Source organism: Cephus cinctus, unplaced genomic scaffold (genome assembly GCF_000341935.2).
Source record: "Cephus cinctus unplaced genomic scaffold, Ccin1 Ccin1_scaffold0345, whole genome shotgun sequence".
NCBI lineage: Eukaryota > Metazoa > Arthropoda > Insecta > Hymenoptera > Cephidae > Cephus > Cephus cinctus.
The window spans coordinates 92987-118337 of NW_014333037.1; the positions used below are offsets into that span (position 1 = coordinate 92987).

At 36.9% G+C, this 25351-nt stretch overlaps 5 protein-coding genes across 8 annotated transcripts in view; 1 reads left to right on the forward strand and 4 right to left on the reverse strand.

Annotated features, from left to right (window-relative positions):
- LOC112494251 lies at nt 1-1295 on the reverse strand (the record flags this gene model as incomplete). Its single annotated transcript, XM_025084329.1, is given in 2 exon segments — nt 1-665; nt 987-1295. Coding segments are annotated over 2 exon segments (953 nt in total), but the record flags the coding sequence as incomplete, so codon positions are not given.
- LOC112494252 overlaps nt 1-4795 on the forward strand; it is a 31961-nt gene extending 27166 nt beyond the window's left edge. Inside the window, exons 2-6 of one of the 2 annotated variants that reach the window (XM_025084331.1) lie at nt 3529-3637; nt 3711-3941; nt 4039-4117; nt 4265-4384; nt 4599-4795. In XM_025084331.1, coding sequence (XP_024940099.1) covers nt 3771-3941; nt 4039-4117; nt 4265-4384; nt 4599-4690 — 462 coding nt within the window. In that variant the 5' untranslated portion in view covers nt 3529-3637; nt 3711-3770 and the 3' untranslated portion in view covers nt 4691-4795. Of the gene's footprint in view, nt 1-3528; nt 3942-4038; nt 4118-4264; nt 4385-4598 lie in introns of both variants that reach the window. The other variant, XM_025084330.1, reaches the window with a different exon arrangement.
- LOC107267128 (drebrin-like protein) overlaps nt 1-8473 on the reverse strand; it is a 24017-nt gene extending 15544 nt beyond the window's left edge. Inside the window, exons 1-3 of one of the 2 annotated variants that reach the window (XM_015738418.2) lie at nt 8235-8472; nt 7862-7920; nt 7198-7366 (exon numbers count right to left, since the gene is read on the reverse strand). In XM_015738418.2, coding sequence (XP_015593904.1) covers nt 7198-7293 — 96 coding nt within the window. In that variant the 5' untranslated portion in view covers nt 7294-7366; nt 7862-7920; nt 8235-8472. Of the gene's footprint in view, nt 1-7197; nt 7367-7861; nt 7921-8234 lie in introns of both variants that reach the window. The other variant, XM_015738417.2, reaches the window with a different exon arrangement.
- A 4464-nt stretch (nt 8474-12937) lies between these two features.
- Nucleotides 12938-14840, reverse strand: LOC107267133 (cleavage and polyadenylation specificity factor subunit 4). Its single transcript, XM_015738431.2, has 4 exons — nt 14644-14840; nt 14237-14440; nt 13981-14170; nt 12938-13899 (listed from the first exon to the last, which is right to left on the reverse strand). Exons 1-4 carry the CDS (start codon nt 14744-14746, stop codon nt 13539-13541), a joined length of 858 nt encoding a protein of 285 aa, XP_015593917.1. The 5' UTR covers nt 14747-14840; the 3' UTR covers nt 12938-13538.
- A 4017-nt stretch (nt 14841-18857) lies between these two features.
- Nucleotides 18858-25351, reverse strand: part of LOC107267129 (uncharacterized protein C45G9.7) — a 23099-nt gene continuing 16605 nt past the window's right edge. The window contains exon 3 of one of the 2 annotated variants that reach the window (XM_015738419.2): nt 18858-19649. In XM_015738419.2, the coding sequence (XP_015593905.1) occupies nt 19461-19649 (189 nt within the window). In that variant the 3' untranslated portion in view covers nt 18858-19460. Of the gene's footprint in view, nt 19650-20120; nt 23115-25351 lie in introns of those variants that run through there. The other variant, XM_025084333.1, reaches the window with a different exon arrangement.

The following is a 25351-nucleotide window of genomic DNA, read 5'->3' on the forward strand; positions in this document are numbered from 1 at the left end:
TCTAATAAAACTAACGTTTTTTCTTTAATTTGAGGTATTAAGCAACCGGCAAGCCATTTTTTAACGTGTTCCTTCGTCAGTTTTCCAGATTTACTACAAACTACTATTAAATTATTCGGTGTATTTTTTATTATTTCTAAACTAACACGGGGTCCAAACTCATTACCAGTAGTTTCTTGTAAGCATATTAACATAGGAGATAAAAGTTTACCTGATGCTGTGATTATTGGTTGAATTGTATAAGAATGAGTGGTATTAGAAATACTTTTTACTGATTGTAATGTATCTTTCTCGCCACGAAAACTTAAAGTTCTTGTTGAAAAATATTCTTTTGAAAAACCAGATTGATTAGAATTCATTATAAAATCCAAATTATATTGAGGTATTTTAGAGTTGGTAAATTGTAAGTGAGCAGCTTTTCGCTCTTCTGTTTCAACTTTTTCATTTGAATAATTTTTGGTTACCAGTTTAGTTACTTTTCTTGAACAGATACGAAGCCGAAATTTCAGATTTTTAATAAAAGAAGGGCTGCCTTTAAATTTGTTTAATTCGATTCTTCTTGCTTCTTCAATAGCCCAGCGACGGAGATCAATGTCATGAACAGGTAAACGTTTTTCTCTTGCTTCGGTAAATTTATTTTTTATATATTTTTCTATTTCGTACATCTTAAATGAAAAAGTTCCTTTACTTTCTACATATTTTCGAAATCTATTGTACTTCTATGTGTTGACTGTAAACGAGGATATAATTTTTGAATGGATTTAAAACTTCGATTCTCGACATCTTTCATTTCAACAATCTTTTTCACACTTTTAAATGAAAATGGTTCACTTTTAAAAGAAGTTTCCATTTCACAGAAGAAATCGTAACCTTCAGCTGTAATTATTCTTTTCTTCAAATTTGGTTCCAAAAAATGGTCATCCTCGATTTCAGATTTTCTTTTTTTTTGTAGTAGGTGAAAAGTCTGAAGAATCAGTGAGACTTACTTGAGAATTAAACTCTTGTGATAAAGAATCATCAAGTTCGTTGATATTATTTTCGTTACCATCTTCATTGTCTACAAATTCAGAACCTTCTCTATTCATGTCCAAAGAATCTTCAATTATTATTTCAGATGATTCATCGCATAACGATATAAACATATTAAATAATTCAGTAGCTATATTAGAATCAACACTGTTTTGGTTTTTTAAATTAGATATATTAAAACACCCATAGCGTTCTTCAAACATTGATTTAAAAAGATAAAAAACGTGATGAGGATTAATATCCATGATTTCGCGTTCTGAAGTAAGTTTTTAATTTTTATTTAAACTTAAATAATTATTTAATATTCTTTAAATTTTAATTAAATAATTAATTAATTATTTGAGTAATCAACATATTCAGAAGTATTCACACCAGTCCGGGGTCAAGCAGACAACATGGAACTCCTAGAATACCTGGATTGCCCTCTGCCCATGAATCTGCCAATTGCCTGCGTGTCTCCAAGAGAAGTAAAAACATTGATATCCAGAAAACTCAACCCAAACAAATCTCCTGGCTACGACCTAATTACTGGCAAAATCCTCAAAGAACTCCCAAAAAAAAGCGATTGTCTACATTACAACGCTATTTAATGCAGTCATCCGCATGTCATACATACCCAGCCAATGGAAAGTAGCACAAATTATCATGATCCCGAAACCTAGTAAGCCACCAAATGAAGTTACATCCTACCGACCGATAAGTTTACTGCCGATTATGTCAAAACTATTTGAGAAACTACTATTAGTGCGGCTGAAAACTCCACTAAGCGAAGATAAACTCATACCTGATTACCAATTTGGCTTCAGAAACAATCACTCAACAATAGAGCAAGTCAACAGAGTCTATAACGTAATCTCAAACTCAATTGAAGAAAAGAAGTACTGCTCCGCAGCTTTCCTATACATCCAACAAGCTTTTGACAAAGTTTGGCACCCCGGTCTACTCTACAAAATAAAAACAAACCTATCTCGTTACTACCCACTCCTTAAATCGTACTTACATAACAAACGATTTTACGTACAACATGGACACGACATATCAGAATCCCACCCTATCAAGTCTGGAGTACCTCAAGGAAGCGTGCTGGAACCAGTCCCATATACTTTGTATACCGCGGATCTGCCAATAAGAAGAGACGTCACGGTAGCAACGTATGCGGACGACACTGCTATACTAGCAGCACACAATGACCCCGAAATAGCATCGAGAATTCTTCAAAGACAACTGTTCGATATTCAGACATGGTTGGAGAAATGGCGCATAAGAGCAAGCGAAACGAAGTCAGTACATATCACATTCACTACGAGAAAAGGGAACTGCTCCACCGTCAACCTGTATGAACGACCTCTACCAAGTGTTAACGAAGTAAAATATCTCGGAATGTACCTGGACAGGAAACTAACATGGACCAAGCACATTAAAACAAAAAGAAAAGCAATGGAACTAAAACTACGCAAAATGTATTGGCTTGTTGGCAGGAAATCCCAACTCTCTCTTTACAACAAGCTAATCATCTACAAAGTAATTATAAAGCCAGTCTGGACCTACGGAATACAAATGTGGGGAGCAGTCTGCAACTCAAACCTAGATATAATTCAAAGATTTCAGTCAAAGACACTGAGGTTGGTGCTTGACGCTCCCTGGTACGTGACAAATGCGGCAATCCACAGAGACCTTAAGATAGAAATGGTAAAAAAGAAACTTGAGCGGTACAGTGAACGTTACGAAGAACGACTTAGGACTCATCCCAACGAACTGGCGACAAATCTACTAAATAGGAATTTAGTAGTCAGAAGACTAAAAAGGTTTAAGCCTCTGGATCTACTGGATCGTTTTAAATAGAGCAAATCATCGTGACGTAATCAAAACCAGAGAATAAGGCATCAGTGGACGCCTACTCTTAATCCTTTTTTTTCACTATCAGAAAAATTATTTATTGTTATTGGAAATATCAGATTGTAATTCGTCAATATATATTAAAATATTAAAATAAAAATAGTCCACGCAGATAAGGCGAGAATTCTTTTTTTGATTAAAATGATCTGTTTAAGAAGATACGACTATAACTTGTGAATCAAATATGTTACTGAACTAAATTTCATTGCAGCTATCCCGAATTAACACCAATAATAGTATTTTTAATTGTGAATACCACACTTTTATGCCTTGTTTCTTCGAAAACGGTTATTTCATCAAAAATAAATAAATTAAAAATTGGAGTGAAACTATCAACGATTCCAAAATCATTGTTTGGTCATTACAATTCACTGCTACTCAATCGACAAAATATACTTCAAATTAGCATAAAAACACATACGGACAATTAAGAACGAAAACTGTGGATCGAAGGCAACAAACGGAAATAATAGTTTCGTATTGTAAATGTGTGGTTAGTGGCAAAAGCCATATAAATTTGCCTGGGTACAGGCAAGTTTTATACATTATTATTTTAACCAATTTTTCCTTCAGATTTCATAAAAATAATTTCTTTATTCATAGACTTGACTGAAAAAAAAATCAACTGCAACGGGTGGAGAAAAACGCCCTTCTGAAGAAGCTGATACAGCGATGGCGGCCGAACAACAATCCTGTTCTTGTTTATGCACAGGTACATTGATACTGTTCTATTATATTTGATTTTGTTTTACTTGAATACTTAAACGTGTTATTCTGGATTTTAGAGCAAGGTAAAATTATTATACGTATGATTGCTAGTCTTCAAGTCGATATCAAAGGCTTCTATGAAAAAATTAAAAAACAAGAACCGAGACCCAAGAACCGAGAACCGAAACAAGAATGAAGTTAACGCTGATACGAGGTTGATAAAACAGTTGCTGCCATTGAACGACCTAGCTACCATCGAAAACATCGAAAAGTTGCTCATAAGCTCAGAAGAAGCTAAATTGCAATTCGTAAGTATTTAAATCTCAGAGAAAAGTTTAACCAATCAGCGGAAAGTCTGCAAAGGAAATGATTGAACGTGTATTCATCAAAGTTTTTTCGACTCAGGTTGCAAGTGTAGTTACATGGAAAAGAGTAGGACAGAATTTCGAAATTTATGATCTCTCCGTCGTTGAAATTATCAAAGGTATTTTTAATTTTTTAGAGTCGATTATTATTGGCATTGTTTTTGTGATAAAATTATATATACAACAGATTCTAAAGTGCATAATTTGGAGGGTTTACAATTTTGATGTAATCAAAATATGTCTTGGACATTTATGTCTAATTACAGATTCGGTGTGCAATAATTTCTCTGACTATACAGAAGCAGACTTTGAGCAAACTGTAAAAGAATGGATTCGTCTTGGAAAACAACGAAAAGAACGCGAACGCAAAACGTTAGCGAAGGGATGTAAGAGAAAGAGCTATGGATTAACGGACAGACCTAACATTTAAAAGTTGTGCTTCTAATTTGAAAGTGGGGGCAATAAAATACTAAAAATATCAATTATTATCATGAAAAACTGGCGGGGACCTAATCTCTAAAACTGTTTTTGTTTTATTATTATATTTTTATAATCTAATTACTATTTGAAGTGGAACAGTAATTTCTTTTCCAATTTCAGCCAAACCAAGTCCTATTTTAAAAAATCAAAAAGTAGGTTTTAGGAAATTCAATTACCTTTGGAATGACGTCGGTTTTTTCGGGACTGGTTGAAATTTGTTCAGTAAAGGTGGAATCATGCAAATGTATCAGAGCATGCACAGAGAAAATGTATTACATGTACTGCCTGTCTTTGAAATATATTTACCGTGTCAAATAGTGGTTTTCGGGGAGAAAATATCCCCCAAAAAAACACTTACGTGTAAAAAACTACATCAAGTACAAGTGCTGTGAATCCCTGTGACAAAAAGTATTGAAATCATATTATTTAGGCCAACTACATAAGTCACTACATGTTTGCCTATTATATGATCTAGCAATGGCCCATCATTTTAATTGTATTTTCAAAATTTCCTATAACGTTTTCACTACTCATTTACATTACTACTGCTTGCCGTAATTGATTATGATTTAATGGTCATTTAATAATTAATAAAACTTTAGATGATTTCTTATCGAGTACTACTTGGCAGGTCCGTGCCAGGAATTTCAAAGTACTTACTTTGAACGTACTAATAGTATCCTAAAACTATATGTTTGTTATTAGGCTTTTACCGTGATTATTTTTAACGAGTTATTGTTAATAAGCTCTATATAAAAAGTTGACATTAGCTTTGAGTTTGATGACTGCAATAATGAATGCCAATTTATGTCAAGAAATGCACGGACCCGCCAAGTAGTACTCGATAAGGAATCAGCTAAAGTTTCATTAATTATTAAATAACCATTAAATCATGATCAACTACGACAAACAGTAGTAATGTAAAAGAGTAGTGAAAACGTTATCGGAAATTTTGAAAATACAACTAAAATGATGGGCCAGTGATAGATCATATAATAGGCAATCATGTAGTGACTTATGTACTTGGCCTCAATAATCTGATATCAATACTTTTTATTAGAGGAATACACAGCACTCCTATACTTGGCGTAGTTTTTTACACGTAAGTGTTTTTTGGGGGATAAAAATAAACTCCGCGTATTAGTTTGAGTTGCTACAATGTGCTTTTATTACTTACCTATTATACTACATTGTAATATTTAACGAACAATAAATAAATCTAAAAGTACGCAAAATGTTGACATGTTCAAATACTATGTTGTCAACAGTCCTATTTATCGTAGTATAATGTAGAATAGTTTTTATTTATTATTTTTTGTTATTATTAACAAATCGAAAAAAGCGTCAAGCGCTCGAAATCCGGTAAAAGTTTTGTCCAAACTGGTAGAAAGTACAAATCCGGAATGTGGTAAACAAAAAATACGACTGGATTCAGCTTGACCAGACGCATCTTTTATGTACGAACCATTTTTTTGTACAAAAATTGGTTTTCAAGATAAAATATAAAAACTTACTTTTATTCACCTGAAAAAATGCGTTAAATTTAATGTTTCTTGAAACCAAAACTTCGTTTTGGCAAATACTAGACCGAATCGCTTTAAATTTAAACTGTAGGTCCATGACTTTTTCGCGAAGCCTATGGTGTAGATCACAATGTTGCAGTGCCATATTATTGATAAATATTTTAATACAAAACAAAAACCGTGTTTTTTATATTTCACCCAGCGAGGAAGTTTTTCATTATGAAAGTCTCATCAAATGTCTCCTAAATATGCTGGTTGTCAACGTTTGAATGATACTCGACACTTTGTATCGAACAGTTATCTTCGCTGGAGCTTCGAGAATACCCGCTCGAAATTTGAATAAAATCTGTTGACATGGAGCCGAAAAATTGCAGTTTGAAGAAAACGAATACATGAATCCGGACCGAAGTTTTGGTTTTAAAAAACATTGAATTTAACGCGAACTATGTTGTTCGATGTGAATTTATACTTTTTAAAAAAATTACAAAAATAAACTTAACTCTAAATGATTATTAATATGAGTGATGCTGCTCGATTCAGCTGTCAATTCTCATTGGCTTCCTCCTGATCGTTCTGTATAAAGACACCTTAGTTTCCGGTGTCTTTGTATCTTATCAGTAAGGATCCTGTCGTCATCATAACTCGCGTTTTTTCAGGTGAAAAAAAGTAAGTTTTTATTTTTTATCTTGAAAACCAATTTTTATACGAAAAAATGGTTCAAAAATAAAAGATGCGTCTGGACCAGCCGAATCCAGTCGTATTTTTTATTTACCACATTTCGGACTTTGTATTTTCCACCAATTTGGACAACACTTTTACCGAATTTCGAGCGCTTGTCGTCTTTTTCGATAGAACTCCTCAATCATTGTAAAATATTATAAAACAATATTGCATATCACATTGATATGAGAATAGAAAGAAGTCAAACTGAGGAAATTTCCAAATAAAAATAAAATTCCAAACTTTCAGTACAGAAATCTTAATTTTTATTTCAATCCAAAGTGAATATAAATTCCAAGCTCGATAAATTGGAATGAATCAATTCGTTCTTATCAAGATGTTCACTATAGTATAAGTGTGAGATGAATTTGATGAAATTTACTTTTAAGCAACCGCCAAACAAAACAAAAAGCATGCATGTTGTTGCTAGTATTACTTGGAGTTACTAAATTGTATACATATGTAATTCAACTTACCCAGTTGAGAAGCAAACATTTTGGTAAACTAGTTTTTGTGTCAATAACACGACAAAATGCATACATAATGTCTCCACTATTCAGCTCTTCAACCATTTCTTCCCATCCTCCAACTCCTGTTCCAACCACTTTCAATGTATTTGTTTGGACTTCATAACCAAAAAGGGCCCTGTATAATATACTTCTGTTATTGTACTAATTTTAAAACTGTAGAACCTTTATCAAATGAAATAATGTATAACTAGATTATAGTCAGACTGCAACAACAGTTCCACTTTGAAAGACAATTTCCATACAAAGCAAAATGTCACAAAACATAAATAAATCTCAAAGTGGAACTGATGTCACGACCTGACTATATTTCATGTTAATTGTATCAAATACTACAAGGTGAATATAAATTATTTTTCAAAATGTTACAAATTTTTGACTAAATAGCTCTAACATATTTCTGTTTAGTACTGATACACTCATTAGAAAATAACTCCTACTTAAATTAACTCTAAAAAAAAATTAGTGAACGAACATTCTCACAATGTAAAACGATAATAGTCAACTGTCTTTTACCAAGTTTCAAATTTGATCAACAAAGCATGTAGATACAAATACTCATGATGTGTTTACTAAAATATTGATCAGTGATTAAAATTCAAGAAAAATTAACCTTTTAGCAGTAATGTCAAAGTATCCTCATTATTCGCAATTAGTGTGAATTGTTTCAACCTGTTTACAATACATAATTAGTGTTCATGGAACATGGAATATTTACTATGACAAAGCATGACTATTCAGTCTTGATTTTACAGACGCTAAAAATATTGCCATTACACATAAAAACTAAAAAGACTAAAAAAATCTAAATTTGCTATTTAATTTAAATTCTGTCAAATGAAAATAAGAAACTATATAACCGTGACGCATAATGTTATTACATGAAAAGAAAATATTTGAACGAATGGAATAGAACACAAAAATATAACAATGTACTAAAAAAATGTGAATTTCAATTTTTTAGAATTAAACATTTAAATGCTTACCAATTTGTCGGTGATTTATCATCCACAACGCTATGCCAAGCAGCAGTCAGCGCGTCTTTGTTCTTTGTCAAATTAATTGACATTATTTTGCATTAACACATAAAAAATATGGGTATTCAGCACTTACGCTACTATCCCTACTCAAAACGTGTTGTAACCGCTAAAATGCATAGAACTTATACTCCTAGAAGAGGGATAGCCTACTCTAGTCCAGCAGTGATGAGTGGGGAGATGCACAACGCTCCGGTTTTAGGCGATACCAAAAGCATTGCGCTAAATCGTAGCGGCGAGTCCGGGAGTAGGATTTCGTGATCATCGCCTCTGTCGATGTTACAGATTTCGCGTAGCCGCGCGGGTCATGATCATCGTTCCAGCCGGTATTGCAGTCAGCGAAAATGAATGGATTGCTCGGCGGTGGGGAAAAAGTTGCCGTCCCTCACAAACCGTTCTTGACAAACAGGCTGAACAGCAAGGTCTTCCGTCCAACCGAACCCTAAACATTTGTATGGACGTAATGCGCAAACAAATGCGTATATTCAAATCAATTTCAAAGCTATAAAAAATGCATAGAAATATTGGTTTTCACTCTTTACCTCTTATCATGCCGAAAAAGAACATTAAAAAATGAATGGCGAAATTCGTTGGTAAATAAAACGACCGAGAACAGTTCAAAAAGAAATTTTGAAATATCATAGATAAATATCTATAGAAAATTTAATTTAGAATTAAAGGAGCATCGTGGCTGAGTCAATAACCTGTCAATATATACCGCTGCTGGTTACGGGTTGGATCCCCCATGAAGAACTCTTTTTTCATCTTCTTTTTTTTTTCATTTTACTACAAAATTTGTTCAAGGTTCCTCTCTTTTAACCTTTCTAGGTTGCCCAAACTTTATTTTAAGTTTATGTTTTAATATCAGGTAAAAAAAATTAAAAGCGTAAAAAACCCACAGAATTATTTTATACATATGTATGGTGAGATGAGACAAATAGTGTATCTGCTTAGAAATTGTTAGTTTTATACATTTTTGAGTAGCCTGATTCAATTTAGTAAATTTTTTTTATTCAAGCCTACGGAAAGATAATTGTATTTTTAATATCTCGAATTATCAGTATGTTCTGACGTAAAAAATAATTCAGAGTTAAAATTATACCTCGACATAATTTTCTGATAATTTGATGTATTAAAAATGTTACCTTACATAGCCTTGAATGGTAAAAATTAAATGAAAAAAAATCCCTAACCAGATACATTATTCGTTTTATCTTACTATAAAAAATAATTGGTTCATTTTTATATGTTTATCATTATTTTTATGCCCGAGATTTATAATTGCATTTTTGTTTTTGTTAATTTTCCGTAATGCCTTCATTATCCGTCTAAATCTTATTTATGCTATTAAAACATGAAATAGCGTAACATAGGTGTTTGTCACAGGTAGGCTCTCGGGAAGAAGAAACGTTCGCTGTTTGATGTACCAATTCTTTGCATTTATACGATGTAATATAATACAATATTTGTAGACTAATATAATTATATATTTAATGAATCTTAAGTTAACTAGGTGAACCAATTAGCATACTTGATAAATAAAAAAAAAAAGAGATAAGACGTGAGTTTCGAACCTGAGACTCTCGGACGTTGATCCAGCACCAAGCATGTGTGCCAGCGAATCATGACATATTATTTAATAAACTTATATTTCTAGAGTTACCCACGTTGAAGGGTTTGTTTAAAGTTTTATTTCCTTACTCTATTATTTCCAGAACTTCATACGGATATTAAGAGTATTGACTACTTTATTACTACGGTTTATGCAATATCCTGTAAAAAAAAAAAGGTGAATACAAGTCTCCCTATTTGAGTGTTCACCTGGTTTGATCTTGAGGATCTCGAGGAACACACGAATTCATTTGACCAATCAAAAACGTGGAACTAGTTCGTGAGTCTCGTTCAGGTGCGCGTCGACGCGCCAAAACACAGCTGCAGATTCTCACGCGTAGTGTTATACATATATAAAAATCTCGTGTCACGGTGTTTGTGGTCGCACCCCTCCGAAACGGCTCGACCAATTTTTATGAAATTTTGTATGTATATTTGGTTGGTATGAGAATAGATCGTAAAGTATATTTCATACCGCTAGATGATTAGGGTGTCCCTATCCAGACAATTTTTTTTTATTTTTTTTTATTTGGCATCATAAAATACCTGTAACTCCAAATTTTCACACTCCTACCCCCACCCTTCCATTTCTTAATACGCAATAATCTTATATGCGATTTTAGTATTTTTTTTATGAACAATATCGAAATAATTTAACCGTCGTTCGTATTTCAAACAGAACGAAATTATTTATGTTGTTGAATGATAGATGGCGCCACGTCCGCCTCATCGAACTTTCATCCACGCATGCGTCACGCACGCACGTCATTTTGACATTTCATCATGAAATGTCAATTTTGATTTATAAGCAATATGTACGTATTTTATGATTGTAAAAAAGTTGGTAAAATACTAATAGAACAAATACATTATCGGTATACCGTTTTTCATCAGCAAGTACAACAATTTTGTCTATTTGTATGTGTGTGTATTACAGTGAACAATTTTAATTTATAAGAAAGGTTGGTAAAATATTAAAAGAACAATTACATTATCGGTATACCGTTTTTCATCAGCAAGTACAACAATTTTGTCTATTTGTATGTGTGTGTATTACAGTGAACAATTTTAATTTATAAGAAAGGTTGGTAAAATACTAAAAGAATAAATCCGTTATCGGTATATCGTTTTTCATCAGTAAGTACAATAATTTTGTCTATTTGTGTGTGTGTGTGTATTACAGTGAACAATTAATTTATAAGAAAGGTTGGTAAAATATTAAAAGAACAATTACATTATCGGTATACCGTTTTTCATCAGTAAGTAAAACAATTTTGTGTATTTGTGTGTGTATGTATTACAGTGAACAATGCCAGAAAGACGCAACGGAGCCCATTTAGGCTGTCGAACGAATAAAGCAACAAACATGCAAAATAGTAGAGCAGAAAGAACAGACGAACAAATCCAACAAGATAACGAAAATATGCGTGTGAGCATGTCGCAATTGCGTGCATCTCAATCACAAGAGGCACGAGTTGAACGAAATCAACAACGACAATTGGAACGGACACAAGCGCGCCAGTTCGTAGTTAACACACGCAGAGCAAATGACCGACAACGCCAACCAGTACATCGAGCATTTACATCCGCTTCGTTCCTTCGTTTCACATTCGAGTACGAGCCAGATATTGAATATTCCGCTCAACCGAAAGTGCTGATGGGCAAAGAATGTCCCTATTGTCATGCGCTCAAATTCAAACATGAGTCAGCCGGGATATGTTGCACTTCAGGAAAAGTGTAACTACCAGAAATTGAGACACCACCAGAACCATTGAACGGCTTGCTCATCGGCACGGATCCAGATTCAAACCTGTTCCTGAAGTCCATTCGCACATTCAATTCATGCTTCCAAATGACTTCGTTCGGAGCAACAGAAATAGTTCACAATACTGCAGCAAGTAGTCAACAATACAATTCAACATTCAAAATCAAAGGCCAAGTGTATCACAAATTAGGCTCATTGCTGCCAATGCCAAACGAACCACATAAATTTTTACAAATCTACTTCATGGGCACACATTTGGGCACACCATGTTTTTCCCACGGACAATTATACGTGGCATGTTCTCGTGTGGGCAAACCATCGAGCTTATTTGTGTTGGCTAAAGACGGACTGACAAAAAATATCGTACACTTAATTGCTCTTCGAAATTAATATTGATTTTCTTTATTTCATTTTCCTACTTTAGGATAAAAAATATATTACTTTTTTTCACTTTACATTTAACTTTTAAGAGAGCAAACAATGAATATGTCCGTTACGTTAATGAAATACATTGAATTGAGAAAATGAATGGTTGGTGTTTTTTGTTTTTATCGGCGGTCATCGTCTACAGCGCTCAATTTCTCTTTTTGTCAGAGATCCCATCCCCACACACTTACAATACATTCGTTATTTTTTATTTAACAACCAAAATATTCACTAGAAATAATTTATATGGCAGAACAACGTTCGCCTGGTCGGCTAGTATTACTATATATATTCGACCAATCAAAAACGTGGAACTAATTCGTGGGCCCTCCGCTAAGGTAGCGCGCCGAAACCAGAGTAAAATCGAGACCACCAAAAACAGGCCCATTGGCAATCTCCCTACTCATCTCTGATATATATATACGTTTATATCTTAATATTCACTTTTATTTCGTAAATATCCTTCCAAATTCGCAAGGTGAGTTTCCACTCTTTACCAACGGAACCCAGCAGCAAGGAACATCGAGTGGGATTTTCAAGTATCCCGCGGAATTAGGCGCTCGGAGCGTTACATCAACACGCTGGTGCTGCCCTCATAGTTATTCAACTCTGATTATCGCACAATTTTTATATGTAAAATAAAAAACGTAAAAACACATAGTCTTTAGAATTTGACAAGGTACGCAACTGTACTACTCCAGTGGATTTCAAACCGAACACCCTGTAATCTGTATATATTGAATTTGAATTGAATATTAAATGTTAATGACATTTAGAAAAAAGTTAAAATTAAAATTATACTACATGTACATATACGTTCTCATAATAATTCTAATAATAAAAGTTCACGTTTAGATTGCATGAAGTAAAACAATAATTTATTGCTAACAAATTTTTATTTTACTGAAGTAATTACTTCTGCTAACGAATTTGCAACAATAGTTGCGCACAAAAATTTAATTCACTTGCTGCAACTATTGCCGAGTTTTTGCTTAATATTTACTAGCATTTTCTTTGTTTCTATTGTATAACAAATTTGAAACATATTCTCGGCATTACTTCTATTGCAACGTTAGAATAACATTGTTCTTAACACGCTATATTGCGGCAATAATACGTGTTAGCTGGGAAGGATTCATACATTTTTTGGTGTATGAATATCCATGTTCTACATATTATAAAGTATTGGCACTTGGGTGTTATATAACTGTGTCGTTATGTATGCGCTAGGTATTTACTTTTTTATTCTTTATATTCTTATTGACGCTAACATCATCAATAATCAGTACACCAACGTTCTACTATATTTGCGAATACCAAAATGTATTTTGAACACCCATAACAAAAATTCTACATATGCAAGATATTTTTCTAATTGATATTACGATATCCAACTAAAGCGTTAATATGTAATTAATTTTAATGAATAATTTACAAGAATTAATATTTTATCATCTTCTATAATTGGGATTTTGTCCAGCACCACCACTAGCATGACTTAGGAACGCAAGATGTCCCTTGGGACATTTATTAGCATAATGTCCCTTAGTACCACACTTATAACAGGTAACTTCCTCCAAAGGTTTTTGAGGTCCTCTTGTGGGTGGACCATTATGTACATTCAAATGATGATGGGATGCGTGAGATCCTCCTTCCATTTCCAAGCGTACCTGTGCTTCTTTTGCATCAGCTGGCATTTTATTGCAATATATTGCTTTGTGGCCACCCTCTCCACAAAAATGACATGTAATCATGACTTTCTTTCCTTCTTTTGGTTGCATATCTTGAACTGCTGGTAATTCAAATCGTGGGCTGTAAACATACAATAGAAATATAGATGTTTATTTTTTTACTATTATCATTATTGCTTGGTTTCTAGAACTTTTTGCTTACTGCATAAATTTACAGTTCTGTCCTTCAGGACAAAAACCAGCCAGATAGGCCATGCAGAGAACGCGACGTACATGACGATGTCTACATAGGGGTCCATGTCTACAAAATCCACGGTCATACCATGGACAGTCACGAACCTTTGTTTCTGGATCAATGTGCAGAAAGGGACACTCCTTATTATGACATGCATCTGTTAATTCAAAAAAAATTAATAATTTATTTGATTATAGATTGTCACCACATACATAATACTTACTAAATCTGGAATAAAAATAACATTCTGGCATTTTGGTCATATCATACTCATGTAAAAATTCACATTGATCCCCTTTCTTGCATAAACCTCGTAACCAATGCTTGCAAACGATTGTTCTATCACCACGAACATGTCTAAATGGACATGATGCACCTTTAATGCATGTTCCTCGTGGATAAAATTGGCACACCGCAGCTATTGACTCTGAAATCAATTACAAAATACAAAAATGAAATAAATTAAATATTTTAAGAACAATAAATAACTCTAATATATATATATATATATATATATATTTACACTATATGCCGAATCACACAATGAATGTTTACATAGATTCAACATAAAAATAATGAACTTGTAACAACATAACCGTATTTATGCGCATATTTGAAAATAATACGTACTATCCATTCCTGTAAATGGTAGCGGTAATGCTCCATACTGTTCATCAAGAGCTATTTCTATATCAAAACGCATGTGATCCACATTCGCAACTATACACTCCATTACTAACCGAACTACAGAATCTTACTATCAGCACAGATGGGTAGAGGATTGCCAATAAGCCGATACAAAGATGAGTAGGGAGATTGCCAATGAGCCTGTTTTTGGTGATCTCAATTTTTCTCTGGTTTCGGCGCGCCACCTTAGCGGAGGGCCCTCGAAGCAGTTCCACGTTTTTGATTGGTCATGTATATATAGTAATACTACGCGTGATAATCTGGAGCTGTGTTTTGGCGCGTCGACGCGCCATCTGAACGAGACTCTCGAACTAGTTCCACGTTTTTGATTGGTCATGTATATATAGTAATACTACGCGTGATAATCTGGAGCTGTGTTTTGGCGCGTCGACGCGCCATCTGAACGAGACTCTCGAACTAGTTCCACATTTTTGATTGGTCGAAAGAATTCGTGTGTTCCTCGAGATCCACGATTTTAAACCGGGTGAACACTCAAATAGGGAGACTTGAATCCACCCTTTCTTACTGCATATTACATAAACCGTAGGGTCGAAAGAATTCGTGTGTTCCTCGAGATCCACGATTTTAAACCGGGTGAACACTCAAATAGGGAGACTTGTATCCACCTTTTTCTTTACATGATATTACATAAACCGTAGTAATAAGGTAGTCAATACCCTTACTACCAAAACTTTACTACCCTAGTAGTAAAAGGAATAAGATATGTGGTTTTACGCTTTCGTTATTTTAGCCATTCCACATTTTGGTCTTTCGCTATTTTGACCATACTGCTTTGCAAGCTTTCGCTTTAATAAATTCGAAATAGCAAACGTTCTAAATATTCGTAATTCTGTATTTAAAAGACTCGAATTTGGATATTTCGAACTTCTGTCGATATGATATTTCACCACTCGTAATTTTGCTCATTTTCATATTTATCTTCGGTATAAATTCAATTCGACATCTTTGTATTTTCCATTTTTATTTACTATTTAAAAATTGTTCGTAGGATTGTTCATTCCATATTTGTCCGTTCGTTAAACTGGAATTCGAGAACTCAGTCATTTTAAGTTTTCATCCTTTGAAATTTTGTCACCCACCCTCAATAATGCGCTAATGATCGAAAATGTATCACACTCAACAGCGTTATAATATATATAATGTTTCTTACAAAACACTGTGTTCTACTTTACTCCGGCTACACTTACCTTCTTAGGATAATTAAAAACGTTACCGGCCGGGTAAACCCGCTTCAAACATCCAAAAATAAGTTTGCTAAGGGGTTAAATTTTTCATTTGAAAAAACGCCTAAGTTTTGCGAGTTTTACTCGAGGTACTCGGGGAACAATCGCTTGGCGCGCGTAGTGGGGTAGTGAGCCGCTCGAAGTGCGAAGAGACGTGTAGCGGGGTAACCGCTCAAGACCGTGCGCTTCGCCGCGCTGAAAATGGAGCATACTAGAAGTTTTTTAAAATTATTAATTAAAATAATTTTTTTCAATTGTTACGTATATCGACCTTCATTCCGAAACAGAAGAATAACGTAGCCGACAGGAAACATAATTGCAGACTCAGCATGTTACCCACCTATCCAGCTGGTTAGCCGAGCGCATTCCTAACGTCCTAACCGTATCTAGAGCATCAGGAAAAATCGACTATATAAGTAGCCAAAATCATGGCACTGACGCTCAGAAAATCATTCAGTTTCACGCGTAAAAGATCGGACTGCACGTTGTCACTCGTGGCTCTAACCGTTAGAGTATTAGATTCAGTGTAATATTCGCAATCTGGCCTAGGTACGGATTCGTTATTACATATCCTAGGGAATAAGCTGGATCGGTTACCGGGTAAAACTGAGCTGCATAGACTACTCTTTCCAAGTAACGCATATACTAGACAATTTTCTGTTCCACCAAATTTCTTTTGCCTTCACCTCATACACACAGTCAGGTTTTGTAATCCAATTTTCACAATATTTTATATCCCAGTATTTCTCATAATCGAAACACTGTACACGGCAATTAATTGAAAACCTAAATTGTTTGTAACAATATATCGCAAATTTACATTTTACTCGCGTTTTAAATATCTATTACCCATCCTCAAACATTTCAGAGAATATCTATCCACGTTGGAGTAGCAAGGCGTGTTTCAACACCTTAAAGCAGCGAACCCACCATTGAGTGCATTCTTACCGCTCGGAATTCACTCAAATATTATTCACGTTATCTCCGGTCGTTCCTTTTCTTTTGGTTACTTCTAAATTTTTGTTATCAAATTTAAAGGCCTCGCTAGCCACTACGGCCTACGTAACAAATATTTCCCGCCGCATGTTTATAATACTTTCTTTCTTAGATTAATTTCGCTGAAGTTTATATAGATTTTGTTTCCTTTGCTTTGTTAATTTGTTTTAAGAAATATTGTTAAATTGATTTGGGGTTACCTCGTCGCCTATACAGGGTGTTCCAAAATTACCTGACTCGGTGGGTATGGCGGTGTTCGGGAGGCTTCACTGACCACGAAAATGACCTTCTTTTTGTCCGGAAGGTCATAGTTTTTAAATGGGAGCAGGTCAAAGTTGACCAATCAGAGCGAGCCGTCAAGAGAAACATAGGCACCTACGAACTCTGAGTTTTCTTCCCTCGTTTTTGTTTCTTGGCGGCTTCGGGCAGGATGACGTCAGCCGAAGACATGCCTATTGGAAACAAGAAACAAGAAACAAGCCACCGTGAAACAAAAGAGAGGGAAGAAAACTCAGAGTTCGTAGGTGCCTACATTTCTCTTGACGCCGCGCTTTGATTGGTCAACTTGGACCTGCTACCATTTAAAAACTATGACCTTTCGGACAAAAAGAAGGTCATTTTCGTGATCAGTGAAGCCTCCCGAACACCGCCATACCCACCGGGACAGGTAGTTTCGGAACACCCTGTATAAAATTCTTCATTCTAGATCAAAATTGGTAAGGCGAATGTTTATTAGCTTATGTTATAAGCTTATACTATACTCAACACATAATCGTGTCGTCCGTCATTAATATTCTTTTCATTTAGCTCATTATTCTCATTTTTTCCTTGTTCTCTCTTTGACCCTTGCCTTCGGCTTGCCACATGTTTGTAGTTTACAACACTTTTCGTTGTTATTTTCTATTTGTTTGCTTGGTTAATTGCCTTTTAAAATACAGCTCCAATACGTTAGAACTATTTAATTGGTTTTCCTTACTTTTCAATCTAATCTTCTCTGTTCTCCTGAGCGCACGACGCTCCTGACTAATTTACTTACAAGGCATTTGATGATCTTTTGCATTAGCGCCCCTCTCTCGATTACTCTGCAGTGGTGAAGATCATTCGAGTAGGTCCTTGTCCCTTGGTAAATTTGTGAAACTTTGTAGACAGGAGACTCGTCTTAGGTTGTGGCGCTGTTTTTTTGATCCCGTGAGACTCTTTGGTACAGTTTTGTAAACGGGAGTCTCTGCTTAGGTTATTGACATAGTCCCCGATTCCATTACATGGATGTTTAGTAGAGTTACTAAACATAGTATAAATACTAAACATCCAGTAGTATAATATCGCTTTAGTATAAATATTAAACATTCAAATCAGTACGCTAAAGTGTACCTGACCTGTTCCGAATTAATTTGATGACTTCGATTAAGTGAACGAGAGCTTAGCACTCACGGTATTCCCGCAAAGGATACCTGGTGCCCAACTCTCCTTAGTATCATTAAAGTGAGCAAGAGAGAGGGGCAATGGTTTTAGTGTTGAACTTAACGTCCATCAGTGCCGGTTCGCAATGAGTAGAAAAAATTAGTTTTTTGCTTGAGCTTGGCTAATACATCGCAAATATATAACAATCGAGCACATAACAAGGCATGTTGAAAAGTGTTATTGTATATTTGCAACTTATTTTTAATAATAAGTAGCTATATGTGGTTCCTCGTGGTACTTTTGGCGCCGCCGCTTGGAGTCTATTTGTGTGCAATTATTTTTATTTCTAAGGGACTGTTCATGTTTCAAGGATAAAAGCATCCTAATGTGTTAATTCAGTTCAGCCATTGCGGCGTGATTGAAAAACAAACATCCAAACATACTTTTCGATTTATAATATTAGTTAGGAAGTTAATGAAATAGTTATTCGAATCAAATAGGCAAACATTTGTATAATAATGTTACAACTTATATTATAATTCATCAAGTGCATATGTTTAAATTACATTATGAAAGTTTTATTTTGCTATATCTTATGAAGTAACCTATATATTTGGAATCAAATTTGCAGAGGGTATAATATAGAGGTAGGGTGTTCTAGTTATTCTATAGATTATTTCATCATACTACGTAATTCTATTGTTGTTTCTTAATTATACAAATAGTAACACTAAAATCATCTTTTAGCATTATAAAGGAAAAATATAAATTCATATCGTATGCACTTAATTCTGACATTGTTGACTCCTATTGGTTTATTAAATCAGACACTTAATATTCTTCATTATATTTTCGACGTGCGAAGTGATACGCAAAGAACAAGATGCAGAGAACAATTATAAAATCCAAACCGTACAAGAGTTAGTAATACTTTTTACAAACAAATTTCAAGAATAGCTTAATATATACAGAAATGACAACCAAATTTAACTGGCTGAAGTATTTAAACTATTAGTTAACTTCTTAAATTATATTTATATATGTGTCTATGTCTAAAAATCTCGTTACGCCTAAGGATCATAATTAAAGTTTTGTTACGCTGTTGTCGGCTTTTCTCCTTCATGTGCTAGTTACACCTTTACGTGCTACTAGTAAATTAAGCACAGGGTGTTTTCTAATGTAGCCTACAGCTTTCTTGTGTGTGACCATTGTAAAATCGTACCCATTGCATTGTAGTATCTTGTCGTGCATTCTTAAGCCACTCTTTGCTGCTGGAGAACCTTCGTGTAATTCAGTCACGTATATGCCCTGAAGAAATAAAAACATAATTTTTCAATTATTGAACTTCTGAATTATTATGTGATTTTGAGATGCAGTTGCTATCATATATAGGGTGTCCGAAAAGTCTCGCATCACACATAAACCACTAGAATCGTGGTAATATTCTGAAGAAAACGGTACTTGCAAAATTGAAAACTGTTAATCAGTTTTGAAGTGAATTTGTTATCCGCTGGAGACTGTAATTTTAAAAGCCTCGCCTGGGTAATAACTCCCGCATGTGTTGTGACGTAATTTTTCGATTCACGGTCACAAAGCGACTCCCGCTACAGATACAGATAAAGTTCTTGCTTTCTGGTTCCCTTCGGATCGCCACCCTGCTCAGAAACTACGCTCTCGGGTGATTAGTATAATTATGCCAGTGCTCTCGAAAGATTTCGTTATTATTTAGTTAAGGTCAAGGTGCTCGAATATGCTGCGGGGGACATAGTCTCGACGTACCGACTTAGCCGGCAGAGGAGAGTACCCGACGGAGACATCTCCACGGACCGGCAGAAGCCTGGGTGAAATTATGACGTTACGCTGGAGAGAGGCAAAGGGCTGTAGAACAAGCGGCGGTATAGTTTTGTCACGATTAAGGGCAGGGAGAAACCCGCTGATACGACTTAAGAATGTGGTGCCCAGCTGTCGCCCGATGCCCTGGGGAAGTAGCAGTGAAGGATTTCCAAAAGTTACGTACCGATTCGCTAAGGAACGCTCTCAATTTAGTTTAAAGGGACGACTCAAGAGAAAGGAAGAGTTATCGGCTATAAGGATCTCGACCAATCAGAATGATTTCTCGAATTTGGCTAGAGTCTGTCTCGGGGCACCGACCGAGGTGCCACGAACTAGCTCGCACTCCATGCAATCTGTTGATAGTTTTTCTAGCTGTGTTTCGATACGGTATAGAAAGTTCTCGCCTGTGTAGTTCTCGCGCTACTCTCGCGATATCCAGGAAATTCTATGGATTTTCTGTGAGTGTTCCGGAGGTGTAGTGCCGTGTCCTAGCGCAGTTCCCACCCGAATGTCTTCTGGATACGGTTCTCGGCCTTCACGAATTAGACGCACCAGCTCCGATGAGGACTCCCAATGTATTAATTGGTGAAGGGATTTTGATTTGATACCTCCGATTCGTTCTGTTACGTTCTTGATCCGTTTCTCTCTGTATCCCGCACTATTTCCCTGACGCTTATTCCGACCCTCTCTACCTCAACCTAGCAACCTGAGCGGCCGTGCATTTCCGTAACCGTCCGCTCCGGTTCATACATCCAGTTGCGTTTGCTGATTTTACGCGTCCCCAAAAATCGACAGGATCCGTTAAGTTATCGCATTCTCTGATAGGTTCCGTCTGAGCTCTCGTTCTGGTGGAGTTGGGCCTGTTCCAACCCAACTCCCAGGTCACACAAACTCGTCAAGTCCCAGTGAAAAAAAAAAATTGGATGGCGCCCGCCTGGCTTGTGGATGCATGAGCGAAGGGTGGACGGCCGAAGGTAACTCAAGTTAGTTCTCGGATTTTTCAATATCGGTGTCGAGTTAAGAAAGATACGTTACAGCACATATCCCCTAAATAGTTCTATGGACCGTTGGCCATGTTCGTTGGCCAAGTTCGTTTCGAAATTTGAATTGTTGCGCGGTATTATCACAAAGGAGATGTTTGCGCGCTAACTTCAAGTCAGAGGGTAAAAAAACCGATGATTCTGAGTAAAAGCAGTCAGTTTTTCCCCGACTGACCGACCAGGAACTGGTGAGTTGCTGAAGTGATCCTAGTACCTTGCTGCTAGGACTCTGATAAGGACTTTCAGTCGGTACTATAAGACACTTGTCTCTGTAGACTGATATGCCGTCGGAACGGAATTTATACTAACCGTCGACGTGTTAGCGCCATGTGGCGTCAAGGTGCTCTGAACACTTTCGCGCCTCTACTTCTCGACCTCGCCCTAGTCACGTCCATGTAGCGGTTGCAATGCTCGGCTCCGCTCCTGCAAGTCGTACCACCACAGCCTTTGCACCCGTTTGCAAAACGCCTGCCATCAACCCCTTTTGGCGATACGAAGTTGGCCGTCCAACTCTCCCCGGTCCCGAAGCCTCTGAGTCCAGTGTCGCCTACTCCGCAAAACCAGAAACAGAGGAGCCCAGTGCAGCCTGCCACGACTCCTATCGGATCACGACTCGCAAAGAATCATAGCAAAAGACGCATCGAAAGCGTAAAACGGAAACTTGTAGACCTTCTTACCACTCCCTCACAATTGGAAATGTCATATTTTTAATAAAACAGGCTAGACAATTCTATAATTGTTTCTAACCCAAATTGTCCATATTTATAAACAAAGAATTGTAACGTATTTTCTTAGCTCTACACCGATAATGAATTTCGTCCATGCGTGCGCATGGCTGGCGGGCGCGAATCGATTCTTTTTTCGCTGGGAACTGACGAGCTGCTATGACCTGGGAGATGAAGTGGAACAGTCTCAATTCCGCCAAAATGAGAACTCTGACGGAACCTATAAAAAAAGACCGTAGCTGAACGGATTCTGCCGATTTCGGAGACGCGTAAAATTGAAAAACGCAACCGTAGATGCTGATCTTTGGGATTGCGTAGAATCAGCTAACGCAACTAGATTCAAGAATGGGAGCGCACGGTTACGGGAATGTACGGCCGCTCAGGCCGCTAGGTTGAATTAGAGAGGATCGGAGTAAGCGCCAAGCATATAGTGTAGGATACAGAGAGCAAATGATCGAGAATGTAACAGAACGAATCGGAACTATCAACCGAAATCCCTTCACTAATTAATAAATCGGAAGTTCTTACCGAAGCTGATGCAGTTAATCCGCGAAGGCCAAGAACTGTATCCAGAGGACACTGAGGTGGGCATTGCATTAGGGCACCTCCGGAATACACACATAAAATCCATAGAATTTCCTGTATATCGCAAGAGCAACGCGAGAACTACATAGGCGAGTACCTTCGATACCGTATCGAAACAAAGCTAGAAAAAATTATCAACAGACAGCATCGCACCGCACGCCAGCTCGAGGTATCGAGAACTAATCATTCTGATTCATCGAGATCTTTATAACTGTTAACTCTTATCCATTTTCTTGAATTGTCGCTTTAAACCAAATCGAGAGCGTTCCCTACCGAATCGGTACGTAACTTTTGGAGATCCTCCACGACCGCTTCCCTAAGGCATCAAGCGAACAGCTGGGCACCTCATCCTTAAGGGGGAATATACACCTGGAAACGAAAAAACAAGGTAATTTTCCAGAACTTTTTTCGGGGAAAGTGTTGGAACTATCAGGTTGGGATTTTTTCTAGTTAAAAATATACACTTTCAGGAATGTTTTTAATTTTTTTTTTTTTAAATGTTGCAAATTGACGGAGTAGTGATGTCGTCTACGGAGTGTCGTAAAAAAATTGGCCATTTCGGTACCCACTGGCGTTTGGTCAAAAATCATCTGAAACAAAAAATCAAACAGGATATTAAAATAGATACTATTATCTTGTCTTTGTCACAGTCAATTTTAAAAATATCGATTTTTGACAAAATGGCGGACACTCGAACTCAATGTAGCCATTTTCATGCAAAAATTCGTTCGTATTTTGCAAAAAAAAAAAAAAAATCGGAAAAAAATCCTATGACACAGACTAGATAATTATGTATGAAATAACCACAACAAATTTCAAGTCAATCGGTTCAGTGGTTTTCGAGATATTTTTGATATCGATTTGAAAAACGTTGTTTTGAGAAAAACGCGTTTGAAAATGTTTCGATGGATAAATCATGAAATTTATTCAACTTACACAGAGTCATCGATACCAGGTCCATAATATAGGTTCTCCGAAGTGGAAGGTACGCCCATATCGTCTACCTACGTCTTCTGGCACTGGAACATCTCGTGTAGTCTTCAATTTTTTGGCACTGACATTAACATTCGATTCCGTTCTTTCTGCGTCGTATCGATTTTTAGGCGCCGATTTCTTTTTTTTTGGCGATCTTTCCGCAATTCACTCGATTTGTGACTTTCTCGAGAACCTTTACTACTTTCCACCTTTACTCCTGAATACTTTTATTCACAAACGAAGGCTTCGATACTTGCTCTATGGCACAGTTACATGGACGGAAAACTACTGACGAAGTACGCAAAGTTTCTGTCAGGATAACCGTTATGTTTAAAATAGTCAACCCAAACAGACTATGCAGGACCAATAAAATACTGATATACAAAAAAAAAAAAAAACACAATGGGCACAATAAGACCGAATGGACAGCGCTGTACTACCTTTATGACCCGAAGCGGCGCGGCGCCGGTCCAACGAACGCATGTACTATTTGGGCTATAACTTTGTCATTTTTTGGAATTTTTATTAAAATTTTTCATCTGACATTGTTAACATATAAAACTTGAAGAAAATGTAAAAATTGAAAAATCGATTTTTTGAACCCTGCCAGGTGTATATTCCCTCTTAACTCGCGCTAGGGGGTTCCTCCCCTGCACTTAATCGTACCAAAATTATATCTGTGCCTGCTCTACAGCCTTTGACGAGAGGGGCCCAGATGCGGACAGACCACTTGCCCACGGGACCAGATGCGCACAGACCGTTTGCTCACGGCCCACTTGTTCACGGACCCAGCTGCCCACGGATTACTTGCGCACGGATTGAAATATACCTTGACCCACCTGCCCACGGCCCACTTGCGCACGGATCTCGTAACATTCACGGATCCAGTTGCCCGCGGCCCACTTACGCACGGATTGAAATCTCCGTCGACCTATATGCCTACGACCCGTTTGCCCACGGCCCACTTACTCACGGACCCAGTTGCCCACGGACTACTTGCGCCCGGATTGAAATATACCTTAATCCACCTGCCCACGGCCCACTTGCGCACGGATCTCGTAACATCCACGGATCCAGTTGCCCACGGCCCACTTGCGCACAGGCTGAAATTTTAGTCGACCCAGATACCCACGGACCCACTTGCCCACGGATTGAATTCTTCGTCGACCCAGATGCCCACGGACCCACTTGTCCATGGCCCACTTGCGTACAGGCTGAAATTTCCCTCGACCCAGATGCCCACGGACCCACTTGCCCACGGACCACTTGCGCACGGGTTGAAATCTTCGCTGACCCAGATGCCCACGGCCCACTTGCGTACAGATTGAAATCGGGTGATGCCCAGTTGCGCACAAATCCAAATGAACACAAAAGCGAATTTCTGCCTCCTGAACGATATTCGATCAGTAATTTAAGGATATCGTAAGTTATCATTATCTGACGGAACCTTTTAAAACATTTAATGCTCTCTTCAGTCGGCCTTGCTCGCTTCGTTCGCTCGCCGACGATATACTTACCCACTAATCAACCCAGTCTCCGGGGTTTAAACATTCTACCCTAATCTAACCTAACCTAATTTACCTTAATGGTCCATCCTATATTGATATACGACGATACGGTATCCGCTAGTAGTGTAGAAATCTATGCGTAAATGGGCTGTGGACATCTGAGTCGACAAAGATTTCAATCCATGCGCAAGTGGTCCGTGGGCAAGTGGGTCCGTCCGTGGGCATCTGGGTCGACTGAAATATCAGCCTGTGCGCCGTGGGCAACTGGGTCCGTGGGCAAGTGGCCCGTGGGGAAACGGTTCGTGCGCATCTTGTTCTGTGAGCATCTGGGCCCCCCCCCCCCC